The sequence below is a fragment of the Thunnus maccoyii genome, chromosome 1 (genome assembly GCF_910596095.1).
Source record: "Thunnus maccoyii chromosome 1, fThuMac1.1, whole genome shotgun sequence".
NCBI lineage: Eukaryota > Metazoa > Chordata > Actinopteri > Scombriformes > Scombridae > Thunnus > Thunnus maccoyii.
In genome coordinates, this window is record NC_056533.1 from 2,561,821 (window position 1) to 2,588,050 (window position 26,230).

A 26,230-nucleotide genomic window follows, 5' to 3' on the forward strand; every position below is an offset into this window, starting at 1 on the left:
ACTATACCTGCTAAACATCATGTTAACATTGTAACTGTGAGCATGTTAGTATATCTTTATTGTTCACTGAGGTGGAAAATTTAGCCTGTCTGGCAGTTCATTGAAACATGAACACACAACAGATGAACCACAGGGTCAGCAGTCAATATAAAAATACATTTGTATACACGGTTTAACAAGTAGTTTCATTGTATTACTCCATTTTAATGTATTATTCTATTTTAATGTGTTGTTTTGTTCCAGGTATCACAAGCGTTGATGCGCTCCCTACCCATGTCCTCCTGCCATGGTAACCCTCGCTCCCAGAACCTCCAGGACCCTGCTGCTGAGGATTCTAAAAACCCTCAGGAGTGTGACTCCGCCCTGGACACCACCGACAGGGGATTCTCTGTCAGGTAAGACTTCCACACTGTATATAGAGATGAATGTAACTTATTCTTCTAGCAGAGACTATTCATCAGGAAGTGGGTTCAGGTTGAAAAAACATGCTTCCTGTTTCATCAGAGAGGCAGTAACGAGTTCTTCTTGTCACAACAGACAGTGAATACAGCAGAGTTAATCGGTGTGGACATATACAGATGGTCATCCTTCCTCTCTTTAAACACAGCTTGGCCACACTGAGGGAGTGTACCATTGAGCGAGCGGAGGGTGGAGCTCACGACGAGGCAGCAGTCACTTCTGCTTGCGCTCACTCTGTCATCTCAGCCATTCCGTCACAGGAAATAGAGAGGATGATCCAGGAAGTGAAAGCTCTGGATGAAGACACACTGAAGGTATAAAAAAAACTCACACATCCACCTTGTTTAGCCCAGTTTCACCAAATCAAGACATTTTTCGAAACAAGATATAAAACCATGGAGATTTTGATCATCACTAACACTCAACAAGGATGAAAAAACACAATTTCACATTCTCACATTGTATTTAAACAGTAGTTACACGTTAATTAAATAGCGATGTACAACAAGCAGATGACAGCAGAGACAAATTCCAACTTTTGAACATGTAATTGTCAGAGAAACAATAAAATTATATTTTTAATTCAGGGCTGTAGTCAGGATTTTTGAAATAATGAGGTCATGAGTTCACTCCCAACTATACCCCCCCCCCCATACTGACCAGCCACTAAAAGCAAAGTCTCTAAAATGTTTGAATTACTTCAGTTTCTCATATTTACATTCATTAAATATCCATTCATTCATTCATACATTGTTTTAATGCTTCTTCACTATGTCAGGAAAAATATTCTGAAGGGGGAAATGCTTAATGCTTTATTTATTTATTTTTTGTTGAGCTAAAAGTAGATTTAAATGTATTAAAACTACAAGATATGTGACTCTCCTCACTGACTCTGTTCAAAACTAAAATAAAAAGGCAGGGCAGCTTTATTTATAGAGCACATTTCATTACATGGAAACTCAATGTGCTTTACATTTAAAAAAAGACACATAAAAACATCAAGCATATGCAATGCAGTGGTAAAAAGAGAAAAGAGAGTAGATTAAAAACCAGCAGGAGAATTTGAAAGTGAACTCTCTGTTGGAAGGGAAGATATTGAAATGATTTAAACATTGGAGTGATGTGATGATGTTTTCTTGAAGAACACTGGCGGCTGAATTCTGTATGAGTTGAAGTCTTCCTATTGAATGTTTAGATATTCCAGTGAAAAGAGCAAAAGGGGTTTATGCATTCATTCTCTTTAAAATGAATGCACAAACCCATTTCTTAGAATCTATTTGTTATATGAATCTTCTTTTTATTTTTGATATGTTTCTCAGGTGATAGAATGATGATCTCGTAATATTTGATAGGAGATTTTGGAAGTTAAGGTTTCTGACCTGCTCACTGACTTAAGGTATGAGTTGATTTTGGTGCACAGTCTTGTCCTAACAGTGAGGTTGCCTTGTGTTTGTGTACATTATTTACACAAATGAAATACGACATGTTAGTCGCTGAGCTTTAGAGATGTTGTTTTTGAACTTTGAACAGAGCCAGGCTAGCTGTTTCCCCCTGCTTCCAGTCTTTATGCTAAGCTAGGCTAATTGTTTCCTGACGCTAGCTCTGTACTTAACACACAGACGTGAGGCGGACATCCATCTGAACATTTCACTCTACAATGAAATGTAGAAAGTGAATAAGTGTGTTTTTCATTATATTGAAGTATTTATCTCTTTATGCCACAATTAAAATGCAAAGTTTTCCTGACTTTGTTGGTCTCACTTTTAAGAGGAACTAAATCCAGGTCACAAATGTTTTCATCAGTTCATAGACAGATGATTGATGGATTACGGTCACCACGTTCACTTGGTTGAACATGGTGTGGGTGTAAATCCGCTGCCACCTGGTGGTAGAAGACACTCTGGACATCTAATGAACCTACAGGGAATTCATCAATATAATGAATCCAATAGGCCTTCAGTAAATACTGTTAACCTCTATGTTTTATATTGTTAGCAGTGCTTCTGTATTGGATTCTGTTATATTGTACACGTCATACTGTTAGTTAGCTTGGAGGTCTGTAATTTGTGTGCTTTGTGCCACTACTGTGCACTGCGCGCGTGTGTGCGTGTGTGTGGCCTAAGGAAAAGCGTCACGTCTGCAGGTCAAATGGAAATCTCAGTTACAGCTCAAATATGCGACCATGTGGGAGCCATCATGTGCTCAACATCTGCTGTGTATTAAGTATCACACTGTGGTCCTTCTGTGAATACAGATGATCTGAAAACACACAGTGCCTCTGTTAAAAGATCAGTGCACTGTACCGCACATACACATTCTCACAGTCTCAGAAACGATCTGCAGGTGCTACACACCTTCAGTGTTCCTTTTACCTATGTGCTTGTTCCAATTAGGCTATAAGGTCATATCATTTTAGATTTCATCTGAGTGAAATATACCTTATTGTCCCCCTGTCCTGTTATGTACAATATTAATCTTTCACCACTTACTGACACTACTCATCTACAATGATGTTAATCATGAAATCAGGATCATTTAAGACCTGTAATGTCCAGGTGCAATCTTGTTTTTTCAGCAGACTGTGTGTGTTTTTCCCGTTCCTTCTGTTGTTTAGTATAATTATACTGTTGGTTTGGCCAGGATTTGGAAAAGAGGCTTTGGATCTCAAGTAAAAATGAATTCATCAGCATGACATATTCATTTTGGAAACTCCATGATGTTTTAATGAAAATAAGATGTTGTGGGTGTGAACAGTGCTCGGTGGCTCAACATGTGAACCTGAAGCCAGTCCGCAGAATTTTGAGCTGATCATAGAGGGAATAAATGAACTGCAGCGTTACTACCTTCTCTTTCTCTCACAGCAACTGTTGGACATCCATGTTGTGATTCTGCATAAAGAGGAAGGAGCTGGTCTGGGCTTCAGCATCGCTGGAGGATCTGACCTGGAGAGCAAAGCTACTACAGTAAGCAGCGTACCACACATTCAGACTGATCCCATTCAAATAAAAGGTCAGGGGTCAAATTAGCATTTATTTTCCAAAGAAGGAAATTAATTTTGGTCAGAGGTGCAAAACATACACAGAAGCAGTAAAAAATACACAAAGTAAAACAGAGACAGGTGTTACCTAGCATGTTAACGATGGCTCTGCTCTATTCAAGTGTTCCAGGAAACCACAGTGACAGTGAACCACATAAACTGAATTCAGCCATCATTCATTTGTATTTACACCTGTTTTTTTTCTCCTACTGTCACATGTCAAAATGTCTGCTGTGAAAAAGCCCCGTCTATAAAAGAACCAATACTATAGATCTGTGCATCATCTCAGGATGCTGTGTCTCATATGTTCATACACATTTACACCACAGTTATAACCATAGAAATGAATGACAAACTTTAAATAAAAATGTTGGTGTTGGTAGCTGTAGTTACAGACAGCAGCAGAGTTTTGATCTTACATTATTTATCATTTTTATGTTTTTCTTACTTTCATTATTCAGTCCTGTCCCTGATGCCATTACAAAGCATTTTACCCTATGTACTCACACACACACACACACCCCTCCCTCTCTCTGTGTCCTACTCTGATTGTCCTCTCTGTCCAGGTCCACAAAGTGTTTCCCAGCGGCCTGGCAGCTCAGGAGGGCACCATCCAGAAAGGAGATGAGGTGTTGTCTATAAACGGACAAACTCTGCGTGGCCTCACACACACCGATGCCACCAACGCTGTGCGTCAGGCTCGTAATCTGAAGCTGGCCGTGGTGGTCGTCTGCAAGAGAGCAGAGGAGGAAGCGAGAGAGGGCGGAGGCTGCAGGAGCGAGCAAGAGTCCAGCTCTGCAGGTGGGTCGTACAAACATGCCGAGTGAGGACGGTTTGTAGTCCTAAAACCTGCAGAGTTACAACAGGCTACTCTGATCTGTGATGATCACACGATTTCATTGCTGCTCTGCTCTGTTTGATGTCAAACTGGAGCTAGAGGCTGATAACTGATCCTCTGAGGAGGGGAGGACACTAAGACAACAAAGCTCCTTAACTGACAGTGGTGGAAGAAGTACTGAGATCTTTTACTTAAGCAAAAGTATATATATATATATATATATATATATATATATATAAGTATTTCTTGAAAAATGTACTTTATAACATTGAATCAAAGGGGATTTAATGTGACTTTCTTGACACTGATTAACAGAAAAAGAACAAATAATGTGAGTGAATTAAGTTCTCTCCAAAGTCATCTAAATTAATCACAAATATAAAATGTAAATATATAAAAAAATATATAAAATCCTTCCTCTGTTTTACATGTCATCTAGATCTGAAAAGTAACTACAGCTGTGAAATAAATGTAAAATATATTTTCCTCTGAATGTGGTGGAGTGGAAGTATAAAGTAGCATAAAATGGAAATACTCAAGTAAAGTACAAGTACCTTAACATTGTAAGTAAAGTACCTGGTAACAGTACTTTATTCCATCACTGATAACAGAGTCATAATTTACAGCCACAACAGAGTGTGTGTAGCAGATGTTTGTGTGTGTGTGTGTGTTGCAGTGGAGGAGCAGGGAGCTGCTGTCAGCCTGCAGCTGGAGAAAGGTGCAGGAGGAGTCGGTTTTACTCTGGAGGGAGGAAAAGGCTCCATCCATGGAGACAGACCGTTAGTCATCAGCAGGATCTTTACAGGTACATTAATGATGCTGATATGAAATACTCTCATGATATTTACAGTAAAACTACTTCCCATACATTCAAAAGTGATGCTTCTATACTTGAAGAGCTTCCATAGAGAGGCCCTGTGGAGTTTTCTAAACAAAAGTTCTGTTTACATCAGAGCTGCAACGATTAGTCGATTCACCAGTTAGTCATCTGACAGAAAATTAATCAGCAAATATTTTTATAATTGTTTTCATAATTTTTCAAGTAAAAAAAGCCAAAACTTCTCTGGCTCTAGCTTCTCAAATATGAAGATTTGCTGCTTTTCTTTGTCATATAAAACAGTAAACTGGATATATTTGAGTTTTGGACTAAAGAAGAGATTTGAATACATCTCCCTCTGCTGCCGGAGATTATAACAGGCATCATTTATAGACTCTATGATTATTCCAGAAAGTAACCAGGAGATGAAGTGGTAATGACAATTATTGTTGGTTTGAGCTCTGCAGAAGTTTAGTGTTACACACAAAAACACGTGTTGTGTGTGTTGAATCTGTTTCCTTCCTCGTAAAACATTTGCAAAGATGATTTTTTAAGTATTGTTATTTAGTTTAAAAATTATAAGTACTGAGTAGGACTGTGTATGGAACCTCTGCAGAGTAATGACATGTAGCAACTATGAAAAACTTCAACCATTGGAACTTTCTGGCTTGTTGTAGGTGTATCAGCACTGAAATTAACTATCAAAATAGCAAGAGCTAAAAATGAGTAATATTTTTATAACAGTATGTGTGAATGTGTGTGTGTGTGTCTCAGGTGGAGCAGCAGAGCAGATAGGTCTGCAGTGTGGAGATGAAGTGCTGCAGGTTCAGGGCATCAGTCTGCAGGACATGACTCGCTTTGAGGCCTGGAACATGATCAAGGCTTTACCTGAAGGCTCCATCGCCGTGGTGATCAGGAGGAGAGAGAGAGCAGCAGAATGAGACGCAGACACAGAGGATGTTACACACGAGGAGGCCAAAGAAAAAAAAAAAAAAGAAACAGCTTGAGGCCCACTGATGGACTTTTATCAACAATCTCATGTTGATAAAAAATCAGATTACTCAAGGATGACCTCTCATTATATTTCTATTATTTCTGACCAGATATGGAAGTTTAAATTTTACATTTTTTTAAAGGATAATTTCAACCAGATCACAAGAAGAAATATGATAGTTGTGTGTCCTGTTTACTCTGGATAATCTACAGACTTCACTGTCATGTTTTGACCCTCAGCAGAGAACAGTCCCAGTCTGCTCTGTAGATTTTCCAGAGAACAACTGACACACACAACAAAACAAGAAACTTTCTTCTTCTTTTTTCACAGAAGCTTTTGCTGATGAATACAGAGTTGGCAGGTGGCATGGAGAAAAGAAAAAAAAAAAATCATGCACACAAATGATTTATTTGTGTTCCTGAATGAGCTGTGTGCACAAAACAGTGCATAACTTTTAAAAAAAATAGTTGACAGTTTCACATACAGCATGCTTGAGGGATGTTACTGATAACAGTTTTTTGTTCAAAAGGGAAAAAGCTAATCTGGGGGTGTTTCCACACATCTCCATCTGAAATCAACTCAAACCACTGCATCAAACCCAAGCAGCTGATTTAGATCAGTGCAGGCTGCAGATGACAGATAGAAGCATCATCCAGACACTTCACAGTGAATGCAGAACCCACACATGGTTCACTCAACATCCAAACATCTGCACATCTGCACATTGTTCTATCTGACATCTGTTAAACTATATGTTGTATGCTATATTCTGTTCATCTGTCTACACAAATTCAAAAAAAAAAAAAAAAAAATTAGCAAACAATGTTATCTTCTTCTCCATGACACTGGCCATGACAGCTGTAAGGCTTCTTAAAGCCTGACTGGAAATCTGTTTACTCACGTTGATGTGAATGAGGTGGTGAGTACAGTCTTCTGCTTCATTGTTTTGTATATTGGAGATAAATTAGGCAAAACTGTGACAGTCTAATTAAAAAAAAAAATCCTTAAAAAACACTGTAGCTTTAGTCCAAAAACACAGATAAACAGCCTTAAAGACCTGCCGTCAGAGTAAACATACTCAAAATATAATCCCATACCATAGTCATGCTTTTATCTGCTCTATCCATCACTGTACGACACATCAAGCCACAAATCACACCATGTGAGACACTTAACGTATCATCAACAACTGATCTTAGCAATTGTGAAGCGGGGGGGGGGGGGTGTCTCTGGTCCCCCCCACCCCCCACCCCGCTACAGCAGCTGCCTCATCAGTCTGAGAGTCTAGAAAACGTTTAGTCTGAGTCAGTTCAGACATTTGCACAAATCTGAAGGAGAAGGGAAAGAGATAGAGAAGGTGGACACAATAACAACACCGCCTGCACACATCTGTGCTTGTGTTGTACTGGATTGACTCAAATTTGTTGATGTGTCTGAAGTTGCAGGTGTTGACCGGTGTTATTGTGGCTCTGTATGATTAGTCTATAATGGTATTTAAAGTGTAAACAAAGAGAATTATATATTAGAGTAAACATCTATTTTTTATCAGCGGTGGTACTGTATGTGTATGTGGAAACAGAAGACCAAACACTGTTAAGCACTTTTTGTTGACTCAGCAGCTTTGAGTTTAAGCTTCCTGCCATTTTTTACCAAGTTACCCCGTCGACCTGCGCTCACCCGGAATGTTCCGCACTTCTATTTGTGTCTCAAGTCTGAGCGCGCAACATTCAGAGCTCAGAAAAAAGATTTTTTGCAAGCACATCAATTATATTTTGTAGAGAAATGATCAAAAGATTAATTTCAGTGAACAAAAGACAAGTTGTGTGTTTACTATCGTAATTCTGTGATCTCTGCAAGGTCTATTTCAATCAATGACCAACTGGTGTAAACATGACAGTCGTCAGCGTAGCTAATATCAGCTTCATTTTGGTACAAATGACTCTTCTAAGCCTCCATACAACTGTTTGCCCCCCATCCTGCCACAATGTGCCATTAGAAGAATAATAGCACATTATAACTCTCCTGCAAGCTTATGTGGATAACATTCAAAACACATTTATTGACTACAGAATAGATTTTTTTGTTCACTCAGAATAAATTCTCTACAAAATATAAATGATGTGCATGAGCTGAGGATTAAACCACAAATATGCCATAAAATATCTTTGTATGCAACCAACAAACTGTTTTCTATTAAGGTACACTGAAAATTTACATAAACAGTTTATACATTGACTTATATCTGCTGTAAAAAATTGAAAATAACTTGTATAAAACTGTTCAAAACTTAGCCAAAACCCCAGTGTGATGTTTCATTGTCCCGAGTGTGTGGATAGCTGGTGTCAAGTGTTTCTGTTACAGCGGCTAAAGAAAGACCAGAAGACAACATGATGTTCATATTAATCATTTTTAATGCTGGTGAACTGGGTGCAGAACAGTACAAGATAAACAGTTTCATGTGTTCTGACTAGACATGTAAAACTCAATGTTGTGAGTTAGCAGCCGTTGCTTTGAGTAGGAGGAGAAAATTCGAAACATTTACATGTGTCATTTTTACATATATTCTGTTGTACCAGTAATTTATTTATTACCAAAGATGTTTGTGTACTCTGCAACTGCAACTAGTGTAACACAGGAGACGGTTATCTAGACTGGTTGTTGGACCACACGTTTGCCATAACGATGCACAGGAGGAAACTTTGGATTGGTATCTGAATCTCAATCACAGAACACTAAATTCTGAGTATTTGGTGTCATCGGAGGTCAGAAAGCCTATCAGAGTCAGAGTCTTATAGGTAAAGGGTTTAACTAGGACTCGTTCTGCCAGTTTACATGCTCTTTGACCTGCAGTCATTCTGGATGACAGCAAGATGTACAAAGGGTAAATCAATACTGAATCACATGCTGCTGCACTGCACTGTATGAGGTCACACTTTGAAACATGTTGCATTGGGTTTTTTTTTTTTTTTAAAAGATGTATAAATATAGAAAGGAGTTCATTAGATTAAGCCAATTTTCACTAAAAATATATTTTCCCCAATGATGAAAACTTGTATATCCTGCTGTCAGAGGACAAGTTGAGTAAAGTTTAGTAAACAGCGCCCTCTAGTAGTGAGGATAGCTCTAAATATTTCAAAACTCTTGCTGCTGGTGATTCTACAGATAAGACAAGAGTCTGAACAGCAGGTGTTTCCTGTAGGCTGGACAGGGAATGTGAGCTTTATCTCTAAAAACACAAGTTGTTGCATGTGTGAATGCAAACGGAATGCAGTCAGAACACATCTGGATGATTCACTCTGATCTTATCTCAGAGAATAAATATAAATGACATTTGGCCACATTTTCAAAAATAAAAAAAATTAAAAAAATTGCTCATCAAGTCAGGCGATCTCAAGCTGCCCCGTCAAAAAGTTACAGACGAGTTCTTCCTGAAGAGGAAAGGCAGGAGACTCTCGCTACAACGTGAAAGACGAGGGTTGTGTGACCGGACGAGCTAGCGCTACCGCTAACAGGCTTCCCGGCTGATTGCATTCCTACTGTATAAATCATCTTGGCCCAGTTAGCAAGGTGTTTGAAAAGCAGCCTAAAGAGTCCAATCACGTGAACCCTCGCCTTACATCTTGTAGCCAGTCGCTCCACAGTATCCGCGTCACCTTTGTTGATTCTGCCTGTTGACACAGTGAGATGTGATCACAATGCGGGCAGAGCTGATGATAAGAACACTTATTGACGGCAGGAGTCGATGGATAAAAAGGTAAATGATAAAAGAGAGATTAAAAAAAAGGTGATTCAGTGTTGATTTACTTGGGGCAGAAATGTGTGCTTCTCTGGTTTCGCTGTGTGTATGTTCCTCATGTAAATCGGGTGTCAATTTTAGCAGCTGCATGTACATTGAGACAAATTTCACATAAAACAAAACCTGCAGGCTCCATTTAAACAGTAAACACACATGAAAAAAAAATGCCTTTAGATCCACACGGAAGCAACGACATCTCAAGCACACGTGGAAATGGTGGGATGAGATTAAGATGACTGGCTACACTGAGGTAAGAAGATGTTACAGGTTAAAGGAATCTTCACACTCCTAATAAAAAAAATAAAAAAAAAAACATGTCACCCTACAGTATATGGCTTCTCATACACATAATGGCTCTGGAATAAGAAGGTAATATGTCACTAGAAAGTTCAAATCTGATATCTAGCCTCTAATATCTTCATTCTCAGACATACTGGTTTCATACTGTTTCTTAATAAGGTGCTAAATTATGTTCAAGCAATATATTTAATCTAAAGTAGTTCAGTAAGAAAATCCATAAGTTATCATTGAGGATGTGTCCGCTCCGTCTTTAATGAAGAGGGGATGAAGGGAAGGCCGTTCTAGATGATCTTACTTCCTCTACCAAAGTGAGCCTCAGTGTATGGAGGTTAAAAGAAGTACAGTACATTTGTGGTGACACTTACATTTTTTTTTTTTTCCTGAATACCTGAAGAGGATTCTGGCAGTTGTGGAATATCTTAAGTTTGTATATGTTAGATAGCATACTTAGGTGAATATTTAAAGTTTAAGTAACATTTTAGCAATAGCAACTTTAATATTGTTATTAAATACAGACATGATCATTTTTTTCCCCCCTAAGTGCTATAAGTATTGATTTTAGTGTGCAGATACAGAGGAGTGAAGTGTTTCACTCTAACCTGAATATTAAAAAAAACTAGATAACATGGTGAAAACAAAGCCGAAGGACCTGTGTCCACTTATTACATGTGTCTATTAGTGTTAGATAAGAATAGAAGACTGCTGAGACATGTCCTGATCTGAACATGAAGAAAAAACTCTCATCATACTTCAACTTCCACAAGTACATTTCCATTTCTGCTCCTCAGACAGAGCCTTATTATTATGAACTACAATGTGCAGACAGTGAGGTAGCTGCATGACAAACTATATACTGGAACTATACTTCCACTTCTTACTGCTAATACACATAGTATATCTATCACCTGGATCATAGACACATGCATTGGTCTTTGTCCATATGGATTTTTAAAAAAAAAAGTATTTGAACTGTATGACTGAATCTACAATACTTTTTGATTTTTTTCTCCACGTCCCTTTAATTATGAAAACTGTCATAGCTTTGAGCACCTTTGTGCTGTAGTGAATCTTTGAGAAGCGAGCTCAGATCTACTGAGACAAACTGCATGTTGCTTTAGCTCTGATCTTCCCGCCGCATGAGGAGTTTCAGGGACTGTTTATGAAGAGAGAGAGAAAGAGAAATGTACTTGAGAAACTGATGCCATGAAAAAAAAGGGGAAGACACTTTCCTGCTCAATAGAGCGGCGCTAAACATTTCCTATTCAAAAGGCCTTCTTTCAGATAGAAAAAAAAAAAAAAGCTGCCTTTGTTTTAAAAAAAGGCCATGATGCTGTCCAGCCTGTGCTTCAGTGTAGCTGATAAAAGAGGCAGATATTCATGGTTGACAGGTGAGTGGAGATGAGCAAAACTATGGCATTTCAAGTACAACACAAACAACTAAATATGAGGTATGAATCAGTAAACTCCAAACCAACAATCTGATACCAGCATAGGGTAAATAAAGGTCCATGCAACATGCATGTTTACTGTACACACTGAAGTATGCGAATACTAGATGAGGAAAGATCCGGAGTCACATGATTCTGGTATAATGTAAAGATCTCCAGATACTCGGTACTGTTAGCACATGTACAAATATAGATTGTTTTTTTTTTTTAAATCTAATTCCATTCTTTAGATTTGAGGGAAATAAATTCATCCCACAGGGGGGGGCGGGGGGGGTGTAATGGAGTCCCCTGTTTTTGAGTTAAAGATGGAAGACTCCGTTCTTATTTTGGGGACTCGTCTGCTTTCAGATAGGGGGGAGCACCTGCAGTAACACAGGAATGTAGGAATGCACATTAAACATAAAACTTGATTAAGTCATTGTTTGATAATGTCAGCGTGTTGATTGCTGTTGAGTTTGGACTGTTTATAATGGAATGAAGGTCTGGTCTGACCAGTCATTGGGCCTCAGGCGTGAGAGTAGGTTTCTTATCTCTTGGTGTCAGAGGTCCTTGAGGGATTTAACAGCCTTGGCCAGGTTGCTGTAGAACTCGGCCATGCTGGAGGGGAAGAACGAGTCGACCACAGAGCGAGGGAGGAAGCCACCCAGGTCTGTCTGGAAGAAACTGAACACCTGGGTTTTGTTGGGCTCTCTGGACATGGAGTGAAGGAAAGAGAGAAGAGAAATTGTAGTGCAGTGAAGCTGAAGTTGAACCTCCTCTCTACAAAACTGTTTCCACTTTACTCACCCTGAGATGGGGACACAGATGCAGCCACATGGATGGTTGAATCCCCTCACGTAACCAGACTGGGTAGGACAGCCTGGGTGACTCACATTGGTGGCTGTTTTGACACGACACAGAACACACATGCAAACATGCAACATTACCTTCATTATATTCATCTTGTGAAGGTCTGTTTTTCTCCATCTGTAGAGCTGTGGCTCTAAACCGTGTGAGCTCAGACACTAAAGCAAGACTCTGCAAGTTTTCATTTCAACTACACATGATAGCGGAGGCTATAAAAGTCCTGTTTGAAGGTGTTTCACTCTGTGAATTCATCTGGTGGAACCGTTAAAAAGCCTGAAAACTTGCAGACTCTTGGAGCCTAAAACACACAAAGCTGAGATCACACAAAGTAAAGGATACATTCATTTGATAACTTCATTACATTTCATGTAGGCTTTGTCCATCTCTATCAGTTGTAATAACACTGTACTCTCTAAAGTCATTGTCAAGATGTGGAACACAGTGACATCACTAAAACAAAAATGTGTTATGTGAAGAGACACCAGCAGTCAGGTTGCAAGAGATGACAATTAAACCAGATGATTAAAAACCATCACAGGAAGTGTCTCTGTGATGGAGGTTTACAATGGACGGTGGAGGTAAACATCTCTGTGTTAACCTCCATTGGAAACCAAAAGGTAGGGAGGTAGGGCATTTGCATATAGGATCAAGGCAGCATAGTAAGAGGAGGGGGGGGGCCGTATTGTTGCCGTATTATGTGAAAGAACAATATGGAGACATTAATTTTTATCATTTGTTTGTTCGCCCTGTTCTGTTAGAATTATTTTGCTTAATTAAATAAAACATTTCACACCTGACTGCTGGTGTTTCTTCACCAGTCTGACTCCTTTTTTAGTGATGTTGCCAGATTCAAAGATCTCAGTATTTATTTGTGTGAACAATATTACACTAACCGATAGAAATGATGGCCAAACCCTCAAAAGACAAGACTCAAATCTTAATAAACAGACTGCTACGTCTTCTTTGATAACATGACGAGCACTACAAACAGTCAGTTCTGTACTGCGCTGCACTACACTGAGGACAGCGCCTGTTAGACCGATCATGCCATTATTCTGCAGCAATTATTTCATCAAGTGGCCCAGAAGAATGTAACAGAGTACTAGTGGCACTGGTAACTGAACATAATGAGCGTCCACTGCTGAGATTCCCTACGTCCATGATGAGATTAACGTGGAGTCTAATTTGGCCAATTAGACGCCAGGACGACTGTTACAAAGAACTGTAGTAATGCTGTTTCATTGTAAATAATATGTTGCACACACACCAGCAGGATTCCCCACAGCACCTCCACTAAAGTCAACTATTACATTTTTTATGAAATATCAGGCTTATTAAAAATGAGCAGGGGTGCTACATCACACAGCAGAGTGACTGTCAGTAAGTGTGTGATGTTTTCAGTCTGTTCAGGCTTGTAGTGTATCCTCAGAGTAGTCAAGCAAGCAGCAACAGGTCAGCCCTTACTGTCTGGCACGATGACTCTTATAATGTACAAAGCACACTAGTACAGGAAGTAGAGGAGACAAGAATGAGTCATTACGTACCATTTGATGAAATGGTGCCATCTTCGTATTGCTTAACTAAAATTACATCTACAAAGTCTCGTGGAGCTATGATACCCATAGCTGCTGAGGGCGTGACTGTTCGGCAGATAGAGACGTCCTGTTAAAAGAGCGGGAGACGAGAGTGGACTCAAAGTCAAAAACAAGAGAATGCAAAAATGGATATCACATTACATGTATACATTTAAAGCTGCTCTGGGTGAGATTATTCTGTTTAAACAATGTAAGTGGATTTGTCAGATTCAGTAGGTTGGAAATGGTAACTGGCAGAACACACACACACACACACACACACACACACACAAAAGATGAGTGAAAGTTGGATCAAAATATGTGCAGTTTATTGACATCACCTCACTACATTCCAGGGTACTACAGTTTAAATAGGGTGTTTGTGCCACATGAACTTTCCCAGGAAACCAAGAGCCTTTTGAGAAACTCAGGAGCTAAAGCTGCATTTCCACAGGAGGAACCAGGGACTAAATTTAGTTCCTGTAGGATAGTTCTGGGTGTAAAAAACTTCCCTGCTCCGGGGGAGGTATTACTTTCCAAAGGGAGATTGAGGGGCGGGATTTGCGGGAATGACCATGCTGATTTGTCAAAAACAGACATGTGGCTGCTTCAACCCTGCTTCATTCATAAAACAAGGAAGTACTCCAGTATTGATATCAGGATGAAAGGAGGACATTTATCTGATTGTTTCATGGCAGTTATGCTCTAAAACAAATAAATAAGCATCAAACACTCAGGAGATATTTACTCTGGAGAGAGGTGCTCTGGAGTTTCAGTCTCATTTTCCTCCTCTAATTTTCTCCTGTTTTTATTCATTCATTACATCTAGAACTCAAACATTACAGTTGCAAAAAAACAACAGGAACAACAGGAGGACTGCTACTGTTTCCTCATGTATGAAAATTGGGTTTCAAATGGCCTCATCATTATCTAAACTGCCATGGGTCTAGTTTGTCTAATCAATATGGTTCTTCAGATGTGGTGGAAGCACAAACAGGAATGAACAACAGGGACTTTTAGTTCCTAGTTCAGTTCCTGGGATTAGTTTCCTGGTTCCACAGCTCCTGGAACTTTTTGGTCAAAAACTGGCTTTATTTTTCAAATAGTTTTACTGCCATTTGAAGCCACCAATATGCAAAGACAGCTAGTGCAGCTTTAAGAATAATCCAACAATCTTTGATGAAAGTAAAAGAAATGACTACTGAATGGAGTTAAAACTGCTTTAAATAATAAAGAATGATCATGAAAAAAAAGCAAATTACTGTCAGAAGAGAGAAATTTGTAACACACCTCTGTGATTTGTTCCAAAAGCTCAAACCTTTTGACATTGTTGTCCCACTTGACTCTGAGCCCGTTGGGTACTGGTTTCAGACACTCCCACACTTTCTCCGGGCTGCCGCTGACAACTCCATCCCCCTTATAACTGCAGGGGAAGTCAGACACAGGATAGAGTCAGGAGGACAGATAATTCAGGCATGACTCTGCTGTAAATTAAATTCATACATTCTTGGGAGAGGCCAAACATTTAACCCCCTCACACAGAAAACTTCATCATGTCTCCTGTGCTGTGCACCATATGGTCCAAACCTGGGAAAACTCTAAAACATGGCTAATTACTGAAACTTACTGCTCCATTTTCAGACCGCACTGTCATGAAACATTAATACAGAAAACATCTTAAAAACATCATTTGAGAGAAAATAATCAGTTAAAACGTTATAAATGTGATTTACTGTGAAAAGCATCTGGAGTTACACAAAACATCAAGTCATAATTTAGTCTGACTGTTCATTGGTTTCATGTTCAAAACTCTTCCAGGACAACTAATCATTTTGGCTGAAAAGCTGCAAAAAAAATCCAGGTATTCCAGGATACATTGACTAGCCTATGTGCTACAATTCCACAAACATTGTCTCAGGTTTCCGATAAGGCCAACCAACAAACTGACTCTCCCAATCAAACCACTTTCAATCTTTCAGACTAGATTACTATATACTAGTCATTGCTGCTCACACGAGAGCTGTAGCTCCATACACAAGTTGTCACAAGTTTTCTAGCTCCTCAATTCTGGAACAGTCTTAGGCCCTGCAGCTTTTTGTAATAGTTTTCAATGAGAGTGAGGCTTGTTGCCTGCTGTAAAAGGGGGGAGACAAATAACTTTGCTTTCCATTTATTCTGTACAAGACTTACAGCAAGGAACTTTTGCCCATGGTCTTAAATGAAAACAACATTCAAGATGTCCAATGTTTAAATAAAATGATAACTTATAAACATGAACACGGATCTTGTCCTGCAGCTCAGTTTGTTCAACGAACCACCAAACAAACATCAGTTAGCAGCTAGATAGATAATTGGCTGCTAAGCTGCAGCATATTAATAGCATGTAAACATACCTACAGATGTCACTTCAGACCCGTTAGATGCTGGTTTGGTCGCTGCTCTTCAAAATCTCTGTTGGCGACACGCTGTCTTGACTGACTTGTACTTACAGCAGTTTGTTTACTTCGTCTCCAGTGAAACATTACATTTTGCAGTTAACGTGTGCTGAACCATGGAGGGCGATCTGTACGGATCACAAATCAACTACATTCCATTACACCACTAATATATAGTTGGTAAAGACCAACTGTAGTTGCCATGATCAATAACTTTCTAAAAAAAATAAATAAAAAGGTACAGATCTGTGAGATTAGGCTATTTCACTGCAAAATAACAGTTAAGCTAACGGCAGGTGATTAAAAAAAAGCAGCTCTTTTTTTTTTTTTTTTTTTTAAATTGTAGGCTTCAACAAAAAAAAGGCAGTGCGGTGCGCCTTGTGTTTTGCAACCTGCAAAAAGCACTCTGTCTGATCGGGACCTTAGAGAATGTTACGATCCTGTAGGTTTACATTATGACCACCGTTGTCAATTATTTCAACTTCTTTTCTGAGAAATAATGTTTTGTCCATGATTTTGCTGAATGGCTAAGAAAACTACAATACCTATTAGCCTCTTCTGCTGTTGCTATGGAGAAGAAACCAGTCAGTGGTGCAAATCAGAACACTTTGTCACAAAAGTTTTGAACAAAACATGGCACCATAGTAAGTGAGATCACTAACAAGTATCTCAGATATTAAAACCAAACTGACTGCAGATTGCAATATCAGTTTTCGCAACACTGTCTTCTTTTTTTATTTTCTAGTGATGATTTCACCTGGACAGGGTTTACATTAGTCGGTATATACCAGCTTTTTGCAGGTGTCACATATAGTTGCCGCCAGATGAAAATATCAGTAGCCAAATATGTCGAATACCAAATAAATAAATAAATTCCCTGATAGCATATTAAATAGCCTAATATAGTGTGACCTATAATATGTTGTCAAGACAACTCAAAGATAAACGTGTACACCGATCAGCCATATCATTAAAACCACCTGCCTAATATTGTGTAAGTCCACTGTGTGCCACCAAAACAGCTCTGACTTGTCAATGCATGGACTCCAAAAGACATCTGAAGATGTCCTCTGGTATCTGGCACCAAGACATTAGCAGCAGATCCTTCAAGTCCTGTAAGTTGCAAGGTGGGGCCACCATGGATTGGTCTTGTTTTTCCAGCACATCCCACAGATGCTTGATCGGATTGAGATATGGGGAATCTGGATGCCAAGGCAACACCTTGAACTATTGTTCATGTTCCTCAAATGATTCCTGAACATTTTTTGCGGTGTCGCAGGCTGCACTATCCTGCTGAAAGAGGCCACTGCCATCAGGTAATACTGTTGCCATGAAGGGGTGTACTTGGTCTGCAACATTGTTTAGGTAGGTGGTACATGTCAAGGTAACATCCACATGAATGGCAGGACCCCAGGGTTCCCAGCAGAACATTGCTCAGAGCATCACACTGCCTCCACCAGCTTGCCTTCTTCCCATAGTGCATCCTGGTGCCATCTCTTCCCCACACGCACCCGGCCGTCCACATGATGTAAAAGAAAACATGATTCATCAGACCAGGCCGCCTACTTCCATTGTTCCATGGTTCAGTTCTGACGCTCGCGTGCCCATTGTAGGCGCTCTCGGCAGTGGTTAGTGGTCAGCATGGGCACTCTGACCAGTCTGCAGCTACGCAGCCCCCGTATGCAGCAAGCTGCGATGCACAGTGTGTTCTCACACCTGTCTATCATAGCCAGCATTAACCTTTTCAGCAATCTGTGCTACAGTAGCGCTTCTGAGGGATCAGACCAGATGGGCTAGCCTTCGCTTCCCATGTGCATCAATGAGTCTTGGGTGCCCACAACCCTGTTGCCAGTTCACCAGTTGTTCTTCCTTGGACCATTTTTGGTAGGTACTGACCACTACATACCGGGAAGACCACATAAGACCTGCTGTTTTGGATATGTCTGACCCCGTCATCTAGCCATCACAATTTGGTCTTAGTCAAAGTCACTCAGATCCTTACATTTGCCCATTTTTCCTGCTTCCAACACATCAACTTCAAGAACTGACTGTTCACTCGCTGCCTCTAATTAAAATGGCACCTGATAATGTATGTTATTCACTTTGTCTGTTAGTGGTTTTAATGTTTTGGCTGATCAGTGTACTGTGCAAAAATTTGTTTTGCCTCCAAAAACTCACTGATTGTTTGGTCAGATGTGACTAAGCATGACTAAGTGAGAATGAAAAGTCGGCACACGCTCCAGCAACAGCCCTGCACTTTGGCTCAACAGCAGTTAACATGACTCCAAAAAGTTTGAACGTTTTCTCTCAGGTAACATTACATCCCTCATCCCCGGTCCCAGTGAGAGTCAGGAGACGGCGGCAGGTGGAGGTGGTGGCGGAGCTGCAGACTGCCCACATGGCTGCATTAAATTAACAACAGCAAGGCTATTTGTTTCATTCTAAGCCTATATGCTTAGTTTGTGAAGAGTTCATTCTGCTGATTACTTTTAATAAAATACATTTGTTAGATCATAGCGTTTGTGTTTTATTGCTGTTTAAATGTAGGTTGTTATATGGCTACTTAAACATATGTCCGGTAGTTGTTCTATATGGCCGGAATTCTGGAATATTAACAGCCATACTGGCTGTCAAAAAAAAAAGTCTAGCTTATACTCTGAACTGGGAGAGTTTCACGTTGATCCAAGTAGAAGTAGAAGTGCTCAAACTGTGAGTGACACCACACTGTCTATGGGAAAAAATGAATCGGATTTTAACTTCCAGAACCAGAGGTGTCGGAAATAGCTCCTATTTTGTTCTCTTTATGTTTCCTCTCTGTATGCACTTTGCTACTTGGTTTACTATCTGGTTACATGCTAGACTACATTTAATTGTACTGGCACTACTACTAGAACCGTGTGCAATGACAAATATAATCCACTCACTCTAATAATAAAATATTAATTTTTATAAATGTATCCATTTAAAAAAGCCACAGGTCAGTTTATACTAATGATGCCAGCAGCTCACCAATTACCAATGTTTGCTGCACAATTCCAGGCTCACAAGCAGTCATTGCTGCGAGCCACTAGAATTTACACTCTGCATCCTTGAACAGAGTCTGAATTTCAGACACAGACATAGGGTGAAAATATATTTTGGGAGCTTGTGACACTCATGACACTATATAACAGTCTATAACTTGTAATTTTGTTGAACACTGACAAATGACAGGTTGTGCAGCTTTTCCAGAGATGTGTGGTGACTCTGCTACTGTACACTTTACTCAACTAATCCTAAAATTATAACTTGCATCTCCTCATGTCAAACCTGCCTCAACCATTGCTCAGATGATCCATTTTCCACTAACTCTTGCCTCATTGTGAAAGTGGTATAACACTACCTGCTAGTGGCATTTAACATGATCGTTTGAAACATTTAAGTGGAAGGTAAATAATGTACCACAGATCATAAGGTCACTACAACCTCACCACCTTTGCCCCTAAACACTTCCTGAAGGATATTATGTTGGGAAATAGATTTGGTCATCAAACAAAAAACTGACCGCACTTTGTCCTGTGATGTAATCATTCACTTTAGCATGATAACAAAGTGAACAAACACTAGAAGAGAAGAAAAAAAAGAAATTTGAAATATCTCACACATTCCCGGGGAACTCAGATGAAGGACGCCATGACACGACCACGTCGTTCTGCCGAAGAAAACAGCAAAGAATTTATCATGAGTGACATATTTCAAAACAACGCAGAAAATGATGTCTCTCTGCATCCATCAGGACAGAGACCTGATACATCAAACTGACCATCAGCTCGCTTGTGGTTATGTAATGTCTCCAGCATTGGTGGCACGAGGCAGCATTAACTGTTCAGCATAGTAAACATGTTCATTCAGTGTCACAGACATAAGTTACCATTGTTACGGAGAACAAATAGAAAGAAAAGTTTGTATAGTGAAGCAGAGTTGCATCCTGTTTCATAAGGGATCTCTTCACTGCCTGACCTATACACTACAAAAAAATTGAAAAATATCCAAAACTAATTACACAAACAGTAAGATACATGCAATAAATACCAAAACACAAGTGAAATGAAGAAAAATGTGCTCAAACACAAGAAACAGCTGCAAATGGCAAAACACATACAAAAAGGGAAAAAAAAAACACAGACTTAAGGAGACACACATAAACAGACTAGATACACTGGAAGTTCTCCAGGCCACTAGGTGGAGTGATGAATTCTATGGTGAACAAAGTGTGTCATGTAGGGCCTTTTCCAAAGAAAGCCCCGACACCCTCTTCCTACCCACTTCCACACCGTTTGCACATTCATGTGGAGGCTCCGCCACATTATAAATGCCATCCCAAACATAATAGTGGGGACTGGAAGTGTGTTATAAAACCCTCACACAGTGAGCCTGCATCCATGCTAACTTACTAAGCATTTGCAACACCTATGGTGTTCTTCATGGAAGACGCTCCGTACAAACGTTAAGTTCTGTGTAAAGTGTCGTGTGTTTACAGGGACTGTTGCTAAAACCAAGCAGCTTATAAACATAAGAATATTAGTATGTATTTTTCTCCATGAGTTAGGTCTACTGTGGAGTGAATGTAGTGAGTCTGCCACCTCACTGCCCACACTGTTCCTTATGTAGGCTATTACTAGTGCTGTGTATAACAGATGATGTTTCTGACCTAAATATTTGCTTCACTGTCCTCTCTGACATATAGATTCACAGGTTCATTATCAAGGAATCGGACCTTCGGGGGGGTTGTATCACCCAGATAAGCCACGAGGAGAGGAGGAGACACAAGCAAATTACTAAACAAACCCAGACATTTCTGACCTGAATTTCAAAAAAATGGTGAAGATATAAGTTGTTTTTGTTATTTTATTTTTTGGGGGCGTGAGGTTGATGTCTACCTGTATGTTTGAAAGTAGTGTCATTTTTTATATATACATTACTGGTTTGGAACTGAAACTTCAGTAAGTTGTACATTTATTTCCAATAGAACAGAGACAACGATGTTCACAACCTCTGGCAGGTGCTAACTATACTTCTGACTACAAACTTAGAAAGGAAAAGAACATTCATTAATGTTTGTATACAAATGTAATTACCACATATACTACATTTTATTATGCACAACAGGCTCTCAGTAACACCTGCAGTATTACTGTGCCATTGTGTTGCCATTTACATGTGAAATTTAGCAAACGACAATATAACCCAGGATATTTAATATGAATAGTGAAGCTAGAAGGAAAACTTTTTTCAACTGCAGCATAACAAGTGATGTTTATCTTTTCAATGGCACATCTGAAAAATGGCTCATCTCCACTTGTACAAAATGTTCACTATGCGAGTAGTGTACTGATGTGGTTTATATCCAAGAAATGTATTTTTGATAATATAAACATTTTTAAAAAAAAAACATATATGCCTTCTGGAAGATCTCCTTCTCTCATCTTGCAACAGCTGGTGGATGAGGACAACTGTTGCCACTCCCAACCATTGACTGTATATAAAGATTTATTATAAGTACATATAAACATTTATATACAGTCAATGATCCCGACAGATGCTGATTGGAAACCATGGTGACAAAAGTTACGTCAGTTCCTGTTTCTGCTGGAGAGAGTGAAGTTTGTCCCAAAGCTTTCTGCTGCATTTATAACATACACCTTAAGAAGGGAACTTCATTCAGCTGTGAGTGTGACTACATAGTGCACTCTGTGAACAAGTGGGAGTGGAGAGGGTCAGCTTTGGAAAAAGCCTGCAGACCCCGCAACACTGGAGATACTGGTTTTCCCAAGAACAACCACACATGACCAGTGTTGCACTGTATTCTGTCACCCATCAGATTATGTGACCTGGTTGGAGTTTCCGCAGCATTGCCAATGCAAATGATTTTATAGTATTTTACTGGCATGCTTTAACTGATAGCTGACACTAAACATGCTGCTGTTTGTATTTATTTGGATAAGCTCACAGAATCTGATGGTTGTGGTTTTGGTACAGGCTGCCAAAATCTGTGACATGCCAGTTTCTGTAACACTAATATATGAAAAAGACTGAAGTGTCGATCAAGATTTGTAGATCAGCTGTTAGTGCTCTACACACACACACACACACACACACACACACACACACACACTACAGTTTTTGCCATCACACAAAATGTTCATATATATGATCTGAACATACAGACTCACAAGTCTTGGTTAACAACTGTAAAATGTGTCATACTGTTGAAATACACACTCCGGGTTAGTGTTTTATACCGCTTGTAAATTTGAAATCAAGCAGAGATCATCTACTTCATTTGAAAATGTCAGTTTATAAACTGGCCCACACCCCTCACACACCGGTGGCTGAGCGAGGCCACGTCAAGTAACATTATGTCTCAATACAGCTACGCGTTGGATCTCTATATAAGAGAACAGCGAGTATTTTCTCATTGAGAGTATCTCTGGACTAACCAGAGAACAGCATGTACTAGGGCAAGTGTACAATTTTATATCAGATAATAACAGCAAACATTTACCGATTTCTTGCAGACTTTCCACCCGGATTCGTCCCTCTTGTAGCTCATCAGGCAGTCAGCCACTGCCTTCGCTTTATGTTCATAATCCATAATTGTTTGTATAGATAAACGTTACCGACAGTAGTTAACCTAATTTACTGTGCGGGCTAGCTGTCGTTACAGAGGTTAAGTGGCTGACACACGAGACTGAGTTCTCTTACTTCAACAGAAAATTAAAGCAGCTCTGTATGTAACCAAGTCCAGCAGCGAGAAGTACCTGACATTAGCAAGCCGACCAGCTACAAGCTAGCGTTAGCCAAAATGAATGAAACGTGCGGTGCGATATACACATCATTCACTAACAAGCGGCTAGCTCGTGGTGACGACGTTTGTGAATAGAAAACACACCAACTGTGTCAGTTAACTACCGATAACTATAAAACCACGACATCTGCCCGAGTTAAAACATTACATATAAAATGAAATTCCCCAATAAAAACAGGACAGAATGGTTAGCAATTCTGTCAAATCAACCAGAAAAATGCTATTTCCGGTTATGGCTTTCAATAGAAAATAGTTATTCACAAACGTAAGCATTTATCAAAATGTCATGTGCTAAAATTACAATTTCAGTATATTTTCACAGCTTTTAGTGGTTTATCTAATTAATGTACTGTTGTTCTGTACAAAAAGTAAAGTTTTATGTAAGCGACATGTTTCACGTATTTTATTTTGAAGACAGAGCCACTGACCTTTTCTTGTAATCTGGTTGGCTTCACCCACCTGCGACCCACCGTACTCTGCCTCTGATTGGCTAGTACTCGTTGCTTTCGTTCCTTAATTTGTATGGGGCCAGAAACCAAACGGCTCTGGTTAGGGCAAGAATATCAGGGTCAGCCAATCAGAGGCAGAGGGTGGAAAACATACCGTGGCTGGAATCTTCCCCTGCTGGGAGCAAATCACGCTGGGAGTTGTAGTAGCATCTTCATTCCAGATGTGTATTCAGCGTTCAGGCCAGGTTTGATCAATGTAAGATGATCAACTATTTTATTGTGATTGCATGGGAAGCAATCAAATTATGTAAGATCTACATATTTTATTTATTTACATTAATTGTTACACACTGCTACAATAAACATATAATTGACCAACATTGATTTCAAAATCATACAAGACCACACGTAGGAGAAAAAAAAAACATTTATATTAATATATTCTCAGCTTTCAATCCATTATATTTACCCCACTAATAGAATATATTTTGAGAAATATATTAACAGAATAAATAATTTTAGCAAAGGTGTTATACATTGGAACAGACCAGGTCATTTGACTCAGAGACATTTGAATCAAAGTTGGTTTTGGACTTCTTTTTGGCCAGCTTTCCTTGCCTGGTGTCAGACTTGAGATAGCGCTCCTTGTTGTGGATGACCTGAATGTACTGGTCAGTACTGCTGTTCTGCTGGTCACTGCTGGAGGCCAGGGAAGCTGAATCTGACTCAGTCAGAGAGGGCTCTAGCTTCGGTCTCGTCTTGGGCTTCACATAAGATTCCATGTGCCTGGTCCTGGCCGGGGACTGACAGTGTCTTCCTGGAGAATGAATGTGACGCCTGGTTCGCACCAGAAGAGGGTCTCCTCCTCTTACATTGGCCTGGGACCGGGAGTGTGATTTTAAATCTCGCCAGTCCGTTTCTCCCTCACCATCCTCCTCTTCATCCTCCTCTTGGGCTCTGTATCTTCCTCGAGCTGCGTGGCTGTCTTTAGCCATGGACATGTGGCTCTCTACACGTTCACCGATGTAGAAGTGTGCTGGCTGGTGAAGGTCAGAGAGAGAACGGGGCCGATGAGCCTTCCCCAGCGACATCCTTCTCCTACCTTTTCCCTCTTCCTCCTCCTCTTCCTCTTCGCTCAGATGCTGCTCTGACGGGTAGGATCTGTGAGGATGCGGTGGATGGTGAGTGGTGCGGGGTGTGTAGCGTTTGATATTGCGTGGGTACAACTCCAGGATCTCTGCAGGCTCCTCCATGAGGTAATGGCGTGGGATCCGTGTGGCTGAGCGCAGTAACTTCTTCCTGGGCTCGTGCTCGTTGACAATCACATAGCGGGTGGTGTGACCACGCCGTCCTCCATAACTCTGTGCAGTGATGATCCCGGCAGCTTCAACAGGATGAATGGAGCGTGTGGTCTTCCTGTACAGGGGGTCAGAGTGGATGTTGTCAGAATAGCGGGCTGATGGATTGTATGCCATGTGGTGGTAAGACTTGGACCTGCAGGTACCACTAGGGCCACCAAGAAATGGTGGGGGCCTGTTATGAGAAAGAACAACACATGAGAATCAGATTGTATGATTACAAATATGTATTATTATTGTTGGTATGTTATCATTGCGTAATGCTGTTGAAAAGCATGGACGGATTGCATCATTTTGACAAAATAAAAACAGACAATGTTCACTGTGATGGATAATTAAACAGGTTTCAAAGACTGTTAAAGTAGTGAAATTAATGGAAACAAATGGCTGCATGGAAAACTTTGGTATGATTTGTGAATTAGTCAGCAGTGATATAATGCATGATTTGTACACAATGTGCTCAAACATGCAAAAAGTACTGGCATAGTATTTAAAGCCAATATTCAAATATTCAAATAAAATTTGACCTTTTTCATGCCAAAAAACATTTCCATAACTTACAAGTACTTCCCACCGAATATTATTCTTGTCAGGGTGGAAAAGCATCTGAAACAGCATTTAGGAAGCTCTCTACTGAAACTTGGATTAAAATATAATGTAAGTAAAAAGAAGTGTAAAAGTAAGAACAAATTAGGGCTGAGCAATTAGTTGTTTTTATATCAAATTTCCCAATATTTTTAAGGAGTGCAATTTTCATATTGTAAGAGCCACAATTTAAGTAATAGCTTGCATTAATATTATGTACAATTTTAACAAGCTGTAAGAGGGAAAGTTGTAGTTTCACAGGCTCCAATCAACTGTCGCTGGCAAATTTAGTCAGCTGTAGCTCATTAATATTAATTCTGTCAGTTGTCCAAACTACAAAAAGAAACTGTGCTGCTGTCTACACTCAGCCAAAGATTGTTTTCCCAACAAAGATACACTACTCTATTATTTTTGATGCTTGAAAAGAGAGAATGGAAGGTGTCTTTA

General features: G+C 39.7%; 3 protein-coding genes across 9 annotated transcripts in view; 1 reads left to right on the top strand and 2 right to left on the bottom strand.

Moving 5' to 3' along the window:
• il16 (interleukin 16) overlaps nt 1–8,433 on the top strand; it is a 49,183-nt gene extending 40,750 nt beyond the window's left edge. Inside the window, exons 20-25 of the mRNA XM_042397170.1 lie at nt 244–395; nt 608–773; nt 3,321–3,422; nt 4,063–4,297; nt 5,011–5,139; nt 5,926–8,433. Of these exons, the coding sequence (XP_042253104.1) occupies nt 244–395; nt 608–773; nt 3,321–3,422; nt 4,063–4,297; nt 5,011–5,139; nt 5,926–6,092 (951 nt within the window). The 3' untranslated portion in view covers nt 6,093–8,433. The remainder of the gene's footprint in view (nt 1–243; nt 396–607; nt 774–3,320; nt 3,423–4,062; nt 4,298–5,010; nt 5,140–5,925) is intronic.
• A 100-nt stretch (nt 8,434–8,533) lies between these two features.
• stard5 (StAR-related lipid transfer (START) domain containing 5) lies at nt 8,534–23,605 on the bottom strand. 2 transcript variants are annotated; one of them, XM_042397371.1, is made up of 7 exons: nt 23,089–23,605; nt 20,186–20,235; nt 15,400–15,532; nt 14,080–14,197; nt 12,476–12,569; nt 12,182–12,379; nt 8,534–12,051 (listed from the first exon to the last, which is right to left on the bottom strand). In XM_042397371.1, exons 1-6 carry the CDS (start codon nt 23,176–23,178, stop codon nt 12,229–12,231), a joined length of 636 nt encoding a protein of 211 aa, XP_042253305.1. In that variant the 5' UTR covers nt 23,179–23,605; the 3' UTR covers nt 8,534–12,051; nt 12,182–12,228. The 2 variants fall into 2 exon arrangements, with proteins under 2 accessions (XP_042253305.1, XP_042253220.1); XM_042397286.1 differs by having other exon boundaries at nt 8,534–12,379.
• A 497-nt stretch (nt 23,606–24,102) lies between these two features.
• The window catches only part of LOC121896530 (transmembrane channel-like protein 3), a 52,563-nt gene continuing 50,435 nt past the window's right edge, over nt 24,103–26,230 (bottom strand). For 4 of the 6 annotated variants that reach the window (XM_042410480.1, XM_042410479.1, XM_042410481.1 and 1 more), the window contains one exon: nt 24,105–25,373. In XM_042410480.1, coding sequence (XP_042266414.1) covers nt 24,371–25,373 — 1,003 coding nt within the window. In that variant the 3' untranslated portion in view covers nt 24,105–24,370. Of the gene's footprint in view, nt 25,374–26,230 lie in introns of all 6 variants that reach the window. The other 2 variants (XM_042410485.1, XM_042410484.1) reach the window with 2 other exon arrangements.